Consider the following 17,863-nt stretch of genomic DNA (forward strand, 5'->3'; position numbering starts at 1 on the left):
TATGGTCACCTCATTCTTAAGAGTCATAGAGGTCTACAGCACAGAAAAGGCTCTTCAGCCCATCTCATCTGCACCAGTCAATAACAACCACCTAAATATTCTAATATCGTTTTCCGGCAGTTTGCCCATAGCCTTGTATGATTTAGCATCACAAGTGCCAATAAATACTTTAAAATGTTATGAGGGTCTCTACCTCCACGACCCTTTCAAGCAGAGAGTTACCCTCTGGATGAAACGTTTTTCCTCACATCGCCTCTAAATCTCCTACCCTTTACCTTAAATCTATGCCACCTGATCATTGATCCCTCCAACAAGGTGAAACGTTTCTTCTCATCTACTCTTTCTATGCCCAGCATAACTTTATGCATCTAAAGTATTCCCCCCCCCCCCCCCCCCCCCCCCCCCCGCCTCCTCAGTCTCCCTCTGCTCCAGGGAAAACAACCCAAGTCCATCCAATCTCTCTTCATAACTAAAACTCTCCAGCCCAGACAGCATCCTGGTAAATCTCCTCTGCACCCTTTCCAGTCCTCCTATAATATGGATTCCAGAACTGCACACAATAGGCTAGCTGTGGCCTAATCAATGTTTCTAAACTCCAATGAGTATAGGCCCAACCTATTTTACCTTCCCAATAAAAAAAATTCCTCCAAACCTGGGATCAACCTAGTGAACCTTCTCTGTACTGCCTCCCATGCCGGTATATCTTTCCTTAGATAAGGAGACCAAAACTGTTCCCATTATTCCAGGTGTGGTCTAACTAGTGCCGTGTATAGTTTCAGCAAGACTTCCCTATTTTTATACTCCATTCCCTTTTAAATAACAGCCAACATTCCATTTGTCTTCCCCATTACCTGAACTTGCATGCTAACGTTTTGTTGTGTTTGCACGGGGACCCCAAATTCCTCTATGCTGCAGCTTTCTGCAGTCTTTCTCCATTGAAATAATATTCATCTCCTTTAATCTTCCTCCCAAAGTGTATAACTTCAAATTTTCCTACATTATATTCCATCGGCCAAGGTTTTGCCCCTCATCTAATTTGTCTATAGACTCTGTGTCATCCTCACCACTTGCATTTCCACCTATTTTTGTGTTGTCCGCAAACTTGGCAATAGTACATTCACTTCCCTCGTCCAAGTCATTGATATATAATGTAAATAATTGTGGCCCAGCATTGATCTCTGTGGTATTCCACTAGTTACAGGTTGCCATCCCGAAAATGCCCCTCTTCTACCAACGCACTGACTTCCATTAGTTAGCCAATGCTCTATCCATGCTAATATACAACCCCCAACACCACGGGGCAGCCTTCTTTGCGGGTACCTTAGCGAACGTTTTTTGGAAATCCAAGTTACGTTACATCTACCGGTTTTCCGTTATCTATCCTGCTCATTACCACCTCAAAGAATTATATTTTTTATATAACTTTAGAGTACCCAATTATTTTTCTTTTCCAATTAAGGGGAAATTTAGTGTGGCTCATCCACCTAACCAGCACATCTTTGGGTTGTGGGGGTGAAACCCACGCAGACATGGGGAGAATGTGCAAACTCCACACGGACAGTGACCCAGGGCCAGGATTCGAACCCGGCTCCTCAGCACCGTAGTCACAGTGCTAACCACTGTGCCACGTGCCGCCCCCCATCTCAAAGAATTCTAATAAATTTGTCAGGCATGATCTCCCCTTCATGAAGCCATGCTGACTCTGCTTGTTTATATGATGTATTTTTAATGCTCTGCTATTACATCCTTTATAATGGGTTCTAACATTTTCCCAATGACAGATGTTAAGCTAACTGGCCTATTGTGACCCGTTTTCTCTCTCCCTCCCTTTTTGAATAAGAGTGTTATATTGGAAGTTTTCCAATCTTCTGGGATGTTTCCAGAATTTAAGGATTCTTGGAAGATTACGATCAGTGCATCCACTATCTCTGTAGCTACTTCCTTCAATATCCTGAGGTGCAACCCATCAGGTCGAGGGGACTTATCGGCCTTTAGCTACATTAGGTTCCCTACCTTTTTCTCCAGCGATAGCTATCATATTTATTTCCCCTTTTTGCCCCTTGATTATTTAGGATTTTTGGAATGTTATTAGTGTCTTCCGCCATGAAACACTGACGCAAAGTATTTAAAAGCAAATTACTGTGGATGTTGGAATCTGAAACTAAAACAGAAAATACTGGACAATCTCAGCAGGTCTGACAGCATCTGTGGAGAGAGAAGGGAGCAATCGTTTCGAGTCTGGATGACTCTTTGTCAAATAGGGTCAGATTCATACTGTAGAGGGGGGGTGGAAAGGTGGTGCTGGAAAGGGAGCCAGTGATAGTTGGTGATTGACAAAGATCGACCACACCCACCAACTGATGTAATTAGTGCCTGACTCAAGTAGTCCAAGCAAAATGAAAGGAAAAAGGCATATCTGCACCCAGCAAAATAATAATTGATTGTGGTTACCACATTTTTGTGGTGTAATTAAAAATATAAAGTTTACTTGTGGGGGAGGATTTAAAGCAGTGAAGTCAGCCATTCCAAATGATCCCTCATGAAACCACATTACATCAGAATTCAATATTCATTAGTACTCACTTTATCCCGTCCCTTCTGGGCGCGATTCTCCGAGCCCCGGGCCGGAGAATCGCCGCGACCGTGCCCAGTTGGCGGTGCGTGATTCTCCGAGGTGCGGAGAATCGGAGCCATTTGTGCCGGCACGTTTGGCGGGCACCGGCCGCGGGCTGCTGGAATCGGCAGGGCAGCTGATTCTCCGGCCTGGATGGGCCGAGCGGCCGCGCGGAAACGGCAGTCCCGCCAGCGCTGTTCACCCCGGTCGCTGCCGGCAGGAACTCTGCGCGAAGAGTCCGGGGGGGGCGGCCTGTGGGGCGGGGAAAAGCGCTCCTTCACCAGGGAAGGGGGCCTCCGAAGGGGTCTGGCCCACAATCGGGGCTCACCGATTGGCGGGCCGGCCTCCCCCCCACCGGGCCTACTTTCTTCTGCTTCGGGTTGGCGCAGCGCCCATTTGGCGCTCCAGCGCTGTGCTGGTCCCCTGTGGGAGACAGAATCAGTCATCCCCGTGCCCATTTCGCGCCATCGTGAAATGCGACGGCGCTCACGACGGCGTGAACACTTTGTCTCCATTTTGGAGAATCGCCCCCTCTATCTTTCAATCTCAATCCCACTCTAAATGGCTCACAGAATTGGGAAGAGTTGTTTATTTTCTTCTAATATTAGTCGGAAGCATGAAAACATGCAGTTAACTATTCAATTCCTGTTTCTGTAGGAATTCTTCTATGACATTAAACACAATGACCTGGCTAAGAAAACTCTGGAACTCTCTGTGTGGGATTACGACATAGGCAAAGCTAATGATTACATTGGTGAGTTGGGAGTTGGAAATTACCTCAGTGAAGGGCACACATACCCTCGGAAACAGCAGTCGGATTTCAGTTTTGGATTCCATTTCCATTTCAACTCATGTCAAACCAAAATCTGCACTTTAAGTTTTTACAGTTAAACTGTTTTAAAATGTTGCAACATCTTCTGTCCCATATTTTGTATTGGTCACACTGATCAGCTCCGTTCCATATCTTATACTATATACATTACTCCATTTGGTACATCCATTTGATTCTTGTTGGATCAGCTGAGCTGTTTTTCTCATATTTAGATAGTTATTACACTTGGGTACTTCTGTAATCATGATATTTTGGCTTTGGGTGCTTTACATCCGCTCCCCAACACTGATCTGCCTGGACACACGCCATATTCCATTTAGCGGTGGCCACCAGTTAGTGATGCAAAGCTTCAGGGATAGCTATTTGCCTATGATGGCAGTCACTAACCCTAACCCCCATTATACTGGGCTACAACTAGTGCTTTACATAAACTGTCAACCTACAACTCAATATCTTCATTGGCATTTTCTTCATGCAGGGACCACACAATGCAAGGTAATTCAAAACTGATACCAAATATGGTTGCAATGTAATTCTTTTATTGTATTCGTCTTTGACACATAGAATGGGCCATAACTTCCTGGCTCCCCGGCGTAGGTTTTGGGGTCCCCTAAAATGCAGCGGATAATCCCTCCTGGAAATTACCATGTAATGATTTACTCAGCAATTGTCCAGAAGAGTTAAGTCCCCTGGGTAATTGCACTAGCTGGGAATCATCTAACAAAACGATTTAAATTGTTTGGATGGTTCTGACAGTTTATACACTCATATGTATACAGTTTATACACTCATAGGAAAAAAATGTATTTATAACTTCAGAGTATCTAACTTAAACACCCATATCAAGCCTACCCTTCTCTGCCACCCCCCACAGTATTTTCCCCACCCCTCCTCGAGGTATCTGACCCCTCCAATCCCACACTAGACCGACACCTCTCTCCCTCACCAACACGACATATGCCAGGCACTTCACAATTTAAATGCAGGCAAGTTTCTATAGAGTGGCAGCCTGCCGCTGATTTCCACTCGGAGGATGTTACGTGCCTATGTCTCCAGATAATAGACATACAAAGCAATAAATGCAATTAACTTTTCCTCCTGCAATGTGGGCAGAATGAAACTAAGCCTGCTGGAGTGGGCATGGTGGCAGGCAAGCCTAGAGAATTGGGCAGGAATACCAGAGTCATATTCCAAGCATTGGGAAAACTATCACCAATTAAGTTGGGGGTAGAAAGGGCCTGTCATGGGAATTCTGCTTGGTGGTAGTGGGATGCCAATGAAGCTCACTATTGAGCCTCTTGGCACCAATTATCCCTGAAATCACTGGAATTCCGTGGTGGCTCAGGTACTAAACTAAACTGGGCTCTCCTGTGCCTCCCGAAGACTACCCAGCAAACACTGTCAGGTTGCCTGTGGAGGGGGCTCCCTCATTGCCAGGCACTTGGGCCTGATCGAGGGACCCAGAATAGGCTGGGGGCTCTCGCTGAAAGCTTGGCCTCAGCCTTTGCTTCCAACCACCCCTTCATCCTCATTGTAAGAAACAAATCCCAGCCATAGTCTTCATTGATACTTTCAATTCAGACTCCCTATAAATTAAGTAAATTCAGAATCATTATAGGACTCAAGTCACATATACCATGCTACATGCTTCATTATAATCCCCAGAAATCAGGTCAGGAACAAGATCCCCAAAAATGAGGTAGTTCCCACAAAATTTCCAGATGGCAAATCTGTTTACCATCTAGCACGTAGCTAATGCACATTCTTCTCATCTGAAGACTATCTTGGCTGTTTCATTTCAAAATGTGGTGACTAAGAGAAAAGTGAACAGGCATGAATCACACACTTTCAGCAGAGATTAAACAGTCATCTGAGTTGTACCGACACCTTAAACCTTAAAAGCATACTGGGAATGAATAACTTTAACCATTTCATTATTTCTAGCTACAATACATAGCCATAAAACATGTCTAATAAAAACGAAAGCTAAAAAAACATTTTTTGAAAACAAAAATGCAAGTTAAAATTTTTATCATATCTTAAACTAAACCCTAACTTTGTATATGTGAAAACACAACTTAGGGTTTCTTACAACAGGACAATTAAATCACATATGGCATATTTACAATCTAAGCATCCCAAGTACAATGCTGCAATTGTTCAATCTAAATCCTTTTGCAAAGTGTTTTAACTAAGTCTCACAGGCTGCTGTGAGCAGAGACTGACCTCCACCTTTAATAATAATCTTTATTAGTGTCACAAGTAGGCTTACACCAATGGAGTTACTGTGAAAAGCCCCTAGTCGCCACACTCCGGCACCTGTTCAGGTACACTGAGGGAGAATTCAGAGTGTCCAATTCACCTAACAAGCACGTCTTTCGGGACTTGTGGGAGGAAACTGGTGCACCCGGAGGAAACCCACGCAGACACGGGGCGAACGTGCAGACTCCGCACAGACTGTGACCCAAGCTAGGAATCGAACCTGGGTCCCTGGTGCTGTGAAGTAACAGTGCTAACTACTGTGCTACCGTGCCGCCCATATCTTCCTGGATACTTAATGACAATTCGCTGTTGGCTCGACCCTCTCTCCTTGAAACTAGCATGTCTGTTATTCTTCACAGTAAGAAGTCTTACAACACCAGGTTAAAATCCAACAGGCTTGTTTCAAATCACTAGCTTTCGGCACGTTGCTCCTTCCTCAGGTGAATGAAGAGGTAAGTTCCAGAAACAAATATATAGACAAAGTCAAAAATGCAAGACGATACTTTGAATGCGAGTCTGCAGGTAATTAAGTCTTTGCAGGTCCAGATTAAAGAGGTGTGAATTGTCTCAAGTCAGGACAGTTGGTAGGATTTCGCAAGCCCAGGCCAGATGGTGGGGGGTGAATGTAATGCAACATGAATCCAAGATCCTGGCTTAATTACAAAGAACAAAGAAAAGAACAGCACAGGAACAGGCCCTTCAGCCCTCCAAGCCTGCGCCGACCATGCTGTCCTTCTAAACTAAAATCTTCTACACTTCCTGGATCCGTATCTCTCTATTCCCATCTTATTCAGATATTTGTCAAGATACCCCTTAAACGTCACTATCGTTCCTGCTTCCACCACCTCCTCCGGTAGCGACTTCCAGGCACCCACTACCCTCTGTGTAAAAAAACTTGCCTCGTACATCTCCTCTAAACCTTGCCTCTCGGACCTTAAACCTATGCCCCCTAGTAATTGACCCCTCTAACCTGGGAAAAATTCTCTGACCACCCACTCTGTCTATGCCCCTCATAATTTTGTAGACCTCTACCAGGTCGCTCCTCAACCTCTGTCGTTCCAGTGAGAACAAACCGAGTTTATGCAACCTCTCCTCATAGCTAATGCCCTCCATACCAGGCAACATCCTGCTAAATCTCTTCTGCACCCTCTCTAAAGCCTCCACATCCTTCTGGTAGTGTGGCGACCAGAATTGAACACTATACTCCAAGTGTGGCCGAACTAAGGTTCTATACAGCTGCAACATGACTTGCCAATTTTTATACTCAATGCCCCAGCCAATGAAGGCAAGCATGCCATATGCCTTCTTGACTGCCTTCTCCACCTGTGTTGCCCTTTCAGTGACCTGTGGACCTGTACACCTAGATATCACCTAGATTACCTGCAAAGACTCGCATTCAAAGTATCATCTTGCATTTTTTACTTTGTGCACACACGAGTACGGTCTCAACCAGGACCTTGGATTCTTACTGTGCTCACCCCAGTCCAACGCCGGCATCTCCACATCATGTTATTCTTCAGACATGTAAGCCAGAACCCAATTTTACAAAAAGGAAGTAGAATCTAACACTGGGGAAGACAAACATTCCTATCTGGATGAAGTTAATCTCTGGACATTAGATTCACTCCTGGTGGGAAATCCACTTCTGAGAAAAGCTTGTTCAATCAGTACAAGAATTCCCGTACCAGCCTCCCCGGACAGGCGCCGGATTGTGGCGACTAGAGGCTTTTCACAGTAACTTCATTGAAGCCTACTCGTGACAATAAGCGATTTTCATTTCATTTCATTGTCAATTTGAAAATAGGTTTAAAGTGCATGCAATACATGAAGGTTTATGTCAAATGGGACAGGAGAGTGTTTAAGTGTTTAAAAGACAAAGGCAGAAACGGTATACATGTATGTAAAACATTCTACCGTAATGGATGAGGAATTAACAGAATATGAATGACACCCACTCGGAAAATTCAGCAAGAAATGTAGGAAACAGCTAACTGGTCCAGGTCCCATTGCCTTCAGCAGTAGTTTTCCACTATTGGCAATGAGGCAGATGGAAGATCAGAAACTTAGCACTGAGCTATATCCACAATAATCTAGAGTAAAAAAATGACATTAACACCAATGTTTCCAGCAAAATTGTGCCAAAGTCATTAACTCAGATTGTTAATACTCAAACTGATCATTTATCTTTTCCGGCACTGACATTCAATCTTTAAAATGCTGGCAAGGAATTTAGGCCACACAAGATTCAATTGCTCATCCATCTCAGTCTAATCTAGTGAGGCTTTAATTGAACAAGTGGCGTTGCTTAAAATCAGAGAAACTGATTAAACAGATTAGTCCGAGACTTTCAGGATGTTAATCCTATTATAGCTATTAAAGAAAGATCTGTTTGCATTACAAGAATCAAGTGGTTCACTATATCTCAGAAGAACTCTTGTTCCATTCTAAAACCTCTCCAAATGCATAGATTAATTGCAAGAGAAAGACAGCTTGGGTGAGATATGGTTTCCTCTCATTTGCTTATTTTTAGTGTAAACGGTCAGAGGGAAAAGGGGAAGAACCCCATGGTACGAGGTTTCTAACCTTTGTGTCTCCTGTGCACTGCTACGAACTTTTGCCTGGAATAAGCAGAAACATGAAAATCAGATGGTAATGACAAGATTGTGATATCCTGCAGCACACATCTTGCCCAATGCACATCTCTGGATCAATGGCATTAGCATCCGTGAGAAATGCCATGTTGCAATTGCATTTGCCCTTCAGATGAAAGAATGTGAAAAGGGGGGGTGCAGGGCAGGCTGAAAATTTGCAGAGACTTCAAAAGGAATATTGGGTCAAGTATCAGAGCAGGAGCCCATCTGGATGCTGCTTGAGGACAGTCGCAGAAATCCTTGATGCTGGCATGATGCTTCTGGTGCTAGTCTTTCCCCCATGAAAAGAAATAATTCCACTCCTTCCTTTGGATGCAAACTTCCTCCCCAAAGGAAATTTCTGCACTGGGGCAGTGTTGGAGCCAAGATGATGACTGACCTGTGTATTTTCAACATTTTCAGTTTCTTTTTATTTTCTGTTAGCTCATGTCAACACAATTTTTTATTTTTTTTAAATAAATTTAGAGTACCCAATTATTTATTTCCAATTAAGGGGCAATTTAGCATGGCCAATCCACCTAACCTGCACAACTTTGGGTTGTGGGGGCGAGACCCACGCAGACACGGGGAGACTGTGCAAACTCCACATAGACAGTGACCCAGAACCGGGATCGAACCCGGGTCCTCAGCGCCGTCGTCCCAGTGCTGACCACTGCGCCACCATGCCGCTCTTTCAATCATTACCTTGGAGTATGGGCGGCATTGTGGCGCAGTGGTTAGCACTGCTGCCTCATGCTGCTGAGGACCCGGGTTGGTTCCTGACCCTGGGTCAGTATCTGTATGGAGTTTGCACATTCTCCCCGTGTCTGCGTGGGTCTCACCCCCACAACCCAAAGAGGTGCAGGGTAGGTGGATTGGCCACGCTTTCGCCCCTTAATTGGAAAAAAAATTGGGTAGGATTATGAAAACCAATTTAACGGCCCTATCATCAACCTGGAGGAAATCGGCTCCTTTATGGAGAGCTCTCAAACCTCAACTTCTGTCTGTACCACAGACTCACTGCAGCAACAAAAGCTTGTGTTCCAGAAGATGATTGAGGATCGAATTCCGGTGGCAGGGATGTGCTGAGCAGTCAGAGGAAAGGAGGCTCTCTCCTGCTGATAACATGGACATTTGTACTTTTAGTCGAAAATAGGCTGCTGAGCCAGCAAACCCCGCACCCTCCTCCAAGATCATCGTAGACACAGAGAGATGCCCACAAACAACGTGAACTGACAGGAGAATTATGTAAAGTCTGGGGAGGAATGTCAAAGCGGCAAGCACGCAAAGCGAAATGGGACCGGTCGCAGTTGATCGGGCTGGGCCAATAAGCCAGCGGATGGAACTTCCAACACAGGAGCTCCTCAGACACAGGGACATGATTAAGTTGGAAATGATGATGACGGTGAAGGTGGTGGAGGCACTGGAAAAGACGGAACAGTAGTTGGATGCGCAGGAAGCGATGATAAGGGAACTCGAAAAAGCAGCAATCAAAAAATTGGATATGGGAGGGGCCAAGGTTGGTGGAAACCCAAGGAATGCTTAAAGATAGAGGATCAGGGGAACTGGTCTCGTCGCCAGAACGTCTACATTGTGGGCCTGCCAGAGGGTATCGAGGGAAGGAACTCCACGGAGTACTTGGCCAAAATGCTGGGGAAGCTGGTCTGGGAGGAAAAGTTCCCCAAACACCAGAGGTGGACAGGGCCCACAGGTCACTCCAGCTGAAGCCAAAAACATGAGAGCAGCCACAGCCATCATTGCCAAGCTGCATTGGTTCCAGGATAAAGAGTGAATCCTGAACTGGGCAAGACACACAGAGTCTTGCACCAGGACACTGGGATAAACTGGCCAAACTGACTCCGGGCTGAATTTAACACAGCCAAGGTAGCCTTGTACAGGAACAAGGTACGGTTTGGAATGCTGTACCCGACTAAGCTATGGGTAACCTCCCAGGGAAAAGGGCAGCACGGTGGCCTAGTGGTTAGCACAGCTACCTCACGGCGCTAAGGTCCCAGGTTCGATCCCGACTCTGGATCACTGTCTGTGTGGAGTTTGCATATTCCCCCCATGTCTGCGTGGGTTCCACCCCCACAATCCAAAGATGTGCAGGGTAGGTGGGTTGGCCACACTAAATTGCCCCTTAATTGGGAAAAAAAAATTGGGTAATCAAATTTTTTTTTAAAACTTCCAGGGAAAATAACATTATTTTATCGCACCGGCCAAAGCGGACACATTTGTGGAGACACACGGACTAGGAAAGCAACAGCACCACCAATGAAGAGAAACCTTAAAAGACAATTGCGCAGGAGAAAACTGCCTCACTTTTAGTTTGCTCCAAGTCTCAGGAAGGAGGGGGAAGAGTGCAGTAAGGTACAGAAACGGGTGGGCGGGGGGGGGAGGGAGAGGCAGGTAAAGATTGCCCTCGGTTTGGTGGGGGGGGGGGGGGGGGGAGACAGGGAGAGGATGGTCCTCAAACAAAGGGAAACCCCGAAGCGAAGGGGGCATCCGCAAGTATGGTTGACCCCGCCGGGGTGGGGAGGTGGTAAAAACCCATCAGAATAATCACCTGGAACATTAGGGGATTTTTTTTTAAATTTAGAGTACCCAATTATTTTTTCCAATTAAGTGGGCAATTTAGTGTGGCCAATCCACCTATTCTGCACATTTTTGGGTTGTGGGGGTGAAACCCACGCAGACACGGGAAGAATGTGCAAACTCCACACGGACAGTGACCCAGAGCCGGGATCGTTCCTGGGACCTCAGCGCCGTGAGGCAGTTGTGCTAACCACTAGGCCACCGTGCTGCCCGGAACATCAGGGGATTTTAACAGCCAGGTGAAATGATCCAGAGTCTTCACCTATTTGAAAAGCCTGAGAGCCGATATTATCTTCCTACAAGAAACGCACCTGAGGGAAAAGGACCGACTGAGGGTAAGAAAGAGCTGGATAGGACAAACATACCAATTGTGTTACAGGACGAGGACTAGGAGATTGGCATACCACTCAATAAGACAATGGCATTCACGGCGACAAAGGCAGTTATGGACTCGGAAGACAGTATTTCATGGGAGAGAACTAAATGCCTTTATGGAGCAGATCGGGGCAGTGGATCGATGGGGGTTCACACCCAAGGGAAAATGAGTTCTCCTTATTCTCCCAGGTCTACAAGCTATAAACTAGGATCGATTTCTTTGTAGTTTGGAAATTGATGCTTCTAAGGATATAGGAGCGGAGTATCTGCAATTGTAATCTCCGACCATGCTCCTTACTACGTGGATGTGAGGTTAGAGACGGGCCAAGCCCAACTCTTTTGCCCCCCCCCCCCCCCCCCCCCCCCCCCAATGGAGGCTGGACACTGATCTCCTTAGCAACAAGGGGTTCTGTGAGAAGGTATCACAAGCCATCCACAGTTATATAACCTTCAACCGGCAGCACGGTGGCCTAATGGTTAGCACAACCGCCTCGCGGCGCTGAGGTCCCAGGTTCGATCCCGGCTCTGGGTCACTGTCCGTGTGGAGTTTGCACATTCTCCTCGTGTCTGCGTGGGTTTTGCCCCCACAACCCAAAAATGTGCAGAGTAGGTGGATTGGCCACGCTAAATTGCCCCTTAATTGGAAAAAATAATTGGGTAATCTAAATTTTTTTTGAAAAAGAAAAAAAGATATAACCTTCAACCAAAATGGGGAATCTCAACCTCCACATTCTGGGAGGCACTGAAGACGGTTATAAGCGGGGAAATTACTGCATACAGGGCATTCAAAGACAAGGAGAGGGCGGCTAGGCACCAGCCGACCATTCTGGAGGTGGATCGGTGGTACTCCACAGCCCCAACCATGGAACTACTGGCGGAGAGGAAAATGTTGCAAATGACCTGCTCTCCACTGGGTAAGCAGTGAACGAGCTCCATTAGACATGGGGGTCCTCTTACGAGCATGAAGTCAAAGCCAGCTGCCTACTGGCTGACCATCTGAGAAAGCAAGTAGCCATGAGGGAAATAGGGGAAATAGTCAGATTAACGAGGCCTTCACAACCTTCTACTGAGAGCTGTACACCTCCGGACCCCCGGAGGGGGACTCAAAGATTAAGCAGCTCCTCGACGGACTTGACATGCTCGTCGTGGGGGAAGAAAGGAAACGGGGCCTGGAAACACCATTAAAACTCAGGGAAGTCACGTAGAGCATTAGCTCCATGCATGCAGGGAGCCAGACAGATTCCCAGCGGACTTCTACTAATAATTCACGCCAGCACTAGCTCCGCACCTGCAGGAGATTTTCACTGACTCACTATCAAGGGGAACCCTGCCACTGTCGTTGGCTCAGGCCTCAATATCACTGATGCCTAAAAAGGACAAAGACCTGAGGGAGTGTGGGTCATACAGACCCATAATCACTCCTGAATACTGACCCCAATATCCTGGCGAAGCCCTGGCAAGGCGGCTGGAGAGCTGTGTGTTAGAGGGAGTCGTGGACGATCAGACAGGCTTTGTCAAATGCAATCAATTAACAGCGAACATCTGGCGCCTGCTGAACGTGATCATGACCCCATATGGGGAGAGAACATCAGAAGTGATCATCTCCCTAGACACAGAAAAGGCCTTCGACAAGGTCAAGTGGAAGTGCCTTAGAGATACTGGAATGGTTTGGGCCAGGTTCACTGCATGGGTGAAACTACTGTACAGCGCTGCCATGGCGAGCGTACAGACAAACACCACCAGCTCTGGATACCTCCGACTGCATAGAGACACGAGGCAGGGATGCCCTTTATCCACGTCTTCACTCTGGCAATCGAATCACTGGCGATCACCCTCAAGAGCGGTGAAGGGGTGGCGAGGTATCCAAAGGTGAGACAGAGAGCAGAGTCCCGCTCTATGCGAATGACTTGCTCCTCTACATCTCGAACCCCCTGGCCAGCATGGAAGAGATAATGAAACTCTTCTCGGGTTTCAAACACAACCTGAGTTAGCACAGTAAGAAGTTTTACAACACCAGGTTAAAGTCCAACAGGTTTGATTCAAACACGAGCTTTCGGAGCGCAGCTCCTTCCTCAGGTGAATGAGGAAATTCCTCCATTCACCTGAGGAAGGAGCTGCGCTCCGAAAGCTCGTGTTTGAATCAAACCTGTTGGACTTTAACCTGGTGTTGTAAGACTTCTTACTGTGCTCACCCCAGTCCAACGCTGGCATCTCCACAACCTGAGTTAGAGCAAGTTCTTCCCTGTGAACCCGCAGGGGGAATGGGAGGGGCGGGGGGCTTAAGAATTAAAGGGAGACACTGGACAGGTAGAGGAGGAGAGAAGTGCAAGGGACAAAGGGGCAACAAGAGAAAGAGCGCACCTGGCGGACATCTCACGCACACAGCTAAATACCAAGAGACAACAAGGTGGTGGGGGGGGGGGGGGGAGCGCCGCGCAGCACCTACAGCCAATCACTGAGGGGGAGGGGGAGAGACCCCCAAATAGGGACCCTCTCCGCAGCTACACAAAAGCCTTCTCCTCCCAGGGGAGCACAGCCAACAACTGGCCCCCATACGGCCAAGTGGGCATCCCAGGTCACCCCGTCACCCAGCAAGTGTTCAATAGCATCCTTTTCTTTTAAAATGTTTTCTCTGTTTGCAAATTATTTCCTGAACGGCAGTGAATTCTTGTAGATACATGTTTTGATTTTGTCTTTTCGTATAAAGTATGTTATGAAATGTTAAAACCCTACTAAAAAATATTTTTTAAATAAAACAACTTGTGTTCTATGGCACCTTCAACCCAGTAAAATAAAAAATCATGAGGAAGCTCAAATTTTGATTTGGAAATACTGAACTGAGCAGAATGTATTTTTTTATTTTCAAAGTTTACATATCTGCCTGAATTACAGGTATCGGAGCGTAAAGTTTGGAATGTAGGCAGATTTACGCAGATGGGTACTATACATATACAAGGCTGGTGTCATTTCCTGGGACAGAGTATTGGATAGAAATAAATTAAGTTTTAGGATACCAATGACTTGACTTCCCTTGTACATTGTCTTTATTATTTAATTGTCTTTCTTGATGATATTTATGAAGAATACCATTTTTTCTCCCCTCTGTAACAGGCAGTATTATAATGGGCATTAATGCAAAAGGAGATTGCTTGAAGCACTGGTATGAGTGTCTGAAGAACAAGGATAAGAAGATTGAGCGCTGGCATACTCTGTACAACGCAAATCCCATTCCCAGTGACTGATCAACATTCTTACCACATTTAGTTTTTAACCATCAAATTCATTCACTTCCCTCCTTCCACTTTTGTCCCTCTCATTCTCTTTAATCTAAAAATGCTTTGAAGAGGGAATACCAGATGAGGTATTGGCATCTGTGAGAAATCATCTTCATGAAAAGTGTTTACTCAACATTTATCTTTTGTTTACACACAAAATATATGCTACATCACCTTGGAGCACATCACCGCAGCATATGTGCAAAACATCACTGTGAGAAAAATGTGCATGATTCTTCTGGAATTATTTCTTGTCCCAAAAGGTTGCCAAACAATTTTCTGGGAAGACTTTGTCACATTAAGCAACTGTATGGGTTTGTGTCTCTTTTATACGTTCTGGAAGCACCCGGCCTTTCCTTAACAAACTTTCTCCAATTAGAACCAGCTGAAATACACATGATCCTGGAGGGACCCCAGTTTCCTGAACACCTTTGCAATGGTACATGTTATCACTGGGTGTCCTGTACTAGGGCAGATCAGCTGAAACCTGCATGCAGCAACCGCCACAATCCTCTTCCCTCCTGCTCCCCCACATATTGAATGTTTGTGCTGACCTACACTTCTCTACACAGAGAACTGAAACTGCAGTTAGAATCTGGATCCATCTGCTAGTCTATCTACCCTTTTACGTTGAACTTGGGTTACTTCTTAGCCTCTGTTACATGAAAGACAATGTTGGGACATTCCTGAGATAAAGGCTCCCTTTGGTCTGGGAAGGCCCCTACAGTTTAGAAAGGAATGGTAATCGGAGAGGATTAATAAATGGAAACATTTTTTCCCTTCCATTTCAGCCTGTTTTAGGACTCGGACTTCTTTTGGAGCAGTGGTGTCTCATTCCAACTTCTGCCTCCTCAGTGGGCAGGCACCTCTGTTGTGTTGTTAAAAGTGCAGGCCCTCTCCCAAGTATTCACATGACTCCCACCCTCAAGATGTAGAACAAGGTCACTAGCATGCACAATGCCAGATGCAAGTCATGCCATACCATAATTCTGCCTTCTCAAAGGCAATCTTCAGAATTTCCTGCCCATTGTCTCTCATGGAAATGAAATGTTGACCTAAAATGATTCAATCTAAATTGTCCAGTAATTGCTCAAAAAGCAAATAAAGCAATATATTTAACAATAAATGTTAGGTTCTAAAGTATATATCTACCACAAATATTGACCTAAATCAATACTTAGTTTTTTAAAATCATTTGAGCATGAAGATGGAGTCATTTGGTACCCTGGAACTATAGAGTTTTGATTTAAACTTATATGATAGAGAATCACTAGCTTCCTGTAATCAATATTTACATTGAAACTCTGACCTCAATTATTGACTGGTTTTCAAGAGCAACAAAACTAGAGCAGGATAGCAGAGACACCTAAAAGGAAAAATATATACCAAAGTGCTTAAAAGTTGTAATGCAGAATCTCTGGACACTTCTGGTGTCTTAGCTATTGCAACATTGTTCTGCTAGTTAGAGGAAGGGGAGCAAACATTCTGTCCAGAGCCTCCCCTCGTGCATTCTCATAAAAGCCAAGTGTTACCCTCACCATATTATTCTTATTATGTTATCACAAGATCATGACATAAATAGGAGGAAGTTGTCGGCTATCAGGCAGCACCTAACCATTTGCACTAAAGCACAAAACACTGTAACAAAGAATGACAAAGGGAGATGAGGTGATTCTGTAGAAACATTGTTGTTTATAACTGATTTAAGGGAAATGTAAATTAGTTCCTGCAAATAATTAATTTTTAAATCAAACTCGAGGTGTGCATCCCAATGTAAAAGAAAGATCCGGGAAGGTTGAGTTTCTGGTGCAGTGTACTTTAAAAACCTGGCTGTATAGGAACATCACATTATTACTAGGGGAGATATTTTGATATGCAACAGGTTCTGCATCTTCTACAACACACGGTTTTGCAATAAACTTTTTCTTCATCTTTAATCTTATTTTGAATTAAAACTATCATTACTGAATCCGGGATCACGATAGGGGCTCCTACAGTTGGTCCCAGTGCTCCATTTTATGGAATGTTCCCAGTCCTGATTACTGTCCAGTGCATTGTGTTGGCTAAGCGCGCATGTTGGGACAGGACAAGAATTAGGTTCCACTTACACACCAGCCTGCAGTTCTGACCTGCCTTATGGAAGGCCTCTAAGAAAAAATACCTTCCAAACAACTTCTGCAACAAAAGCTAGAAACTTTCAGCATTTGAGAAAACATACAACAGTTCAGGTGTGAACCCTTCAGGAAAATACCTGCTTTGCTAAATTGTTGTTTTCTCCACAGGTGCTGTCTGATCTGTTGTGTTTCCAGCATTTGGTGTTTTTGTTTCGGAGTACCAGCGTAGCCATTTCGTTTGTCCACGCACTCTGTTTAATATAGTAACACATTTCCAAATAATTAATTACCTTCTCATTTTATCAGCCTTTCCATTTCCCTGCAATAAAAGGCTTCAACAAATAAAGGAGGATTAAGTATTCATTGAATTACAATATATATTGTACATGATTAAGAGTACTTACCAGTCATTCATCCTCATTTTGTCCGTGTTTAATGCTTTCAAATTGCTGGACTAATGTAATCATGGAACAGGCATTTTGTATAGAATTCCAACATTAGTATCATTGTGAAGCATTATAGAGGTCCATGACCAGCTCATCTGATTGATAATGTGAGAGAAGGTGATAATGTGAGAGTAGGTGAGTCTAGATAAAATGTCTACTCCAAACTGCTTCTGGCCTGCATTTTGAAAACAGGATTGAGAAACAAGGCAAGGCTAGCCTGTCTGCTGGTCCTCACACAAGTGACAGGCACAGTGTTTAACACAACTTCCAGTCTGTGCATCGTCAATGGTTGAATTTATTAATGAAATTGATTTTGTTGGATCATAAATAACTGCGTTCTGAATAATCAGTATAAATGACAGTTAAACATATTAAGCCTCGTCCCAGAACGGTCCAGTGATTTTTGTCATCAATTAGCTGAAAATCTAGGGAGTTCATCCTTTGTGCTCAAAGTATAACATATTTATTTCAAAGAGTACCAATTAATAGAGAAAACACGGTTTAACTGTTAACTTTCACATCTTGTTTTCCCATATTGCTTGGCCAAGTATAAAAGCAGTGTGATGTGATACTATCAATCGAGAACAAAGGCACTAAAAATCTCTCCACAGGGTGCTGTCAACGAAGAATCCACAATGTTTGCTGTCTAAAATGAAATAAAACTCAGAAATAGGCACCTTGACACAAATTGTAGGCAGGTTGTGGGATAACAGATCTTGT

The 17,863-nt window shown here is 44.8% G+C and overlaps 1 protein-coding gene across 8 annotated transcripts in view; it reads left to right on the top strand.

The window, feature by feature from the left end:
• rph3ab (rabphilin 3A homolog (mouse), b) overlaps positions 1-17,113 on the top strand; it is a 388,420-nt gene extending 371,307 nt beyond the window's left edge. For all 8 annotated transcript variants that reach the window (XM_038820309.1, XM_038820380.1, XM_038820230.1 and 5 more), the window contains 2 exons: positions 3,272-3,368; positions 14,420-17,113. In XM_038820309.1, the coding sequence (XP_038676237.1) occupies positions 3,272-3,368; positions 14,420-14,550 (228 nt within the window). In that variant the 3' untranslated portion in view covers positions 14,551-17,113. The remainder of the gene's footprint in view (positions 1-3,271; positions 3,369-14,419) is intronic.
• The last annotated feature ends 750 nt before the right edge of the window (positions 17,114-17,863 follow it).

Source organism: Scyliorhinus canicula, chromosome 1 (assembly GCF_902713615.1).
Source record: "Scyliorhinus canicula chromosome 1, sScyCan1.1, whole genome shotgun sequence".
In the NCBI taxonomy this organism is placed as follows: Eukaryota; Metazoa; Chordata; class Chondrichthyes; order Carcharhiniformes; family Scyliorhinidae; genus Scyliorhinus; species Scyliorhinus canicula.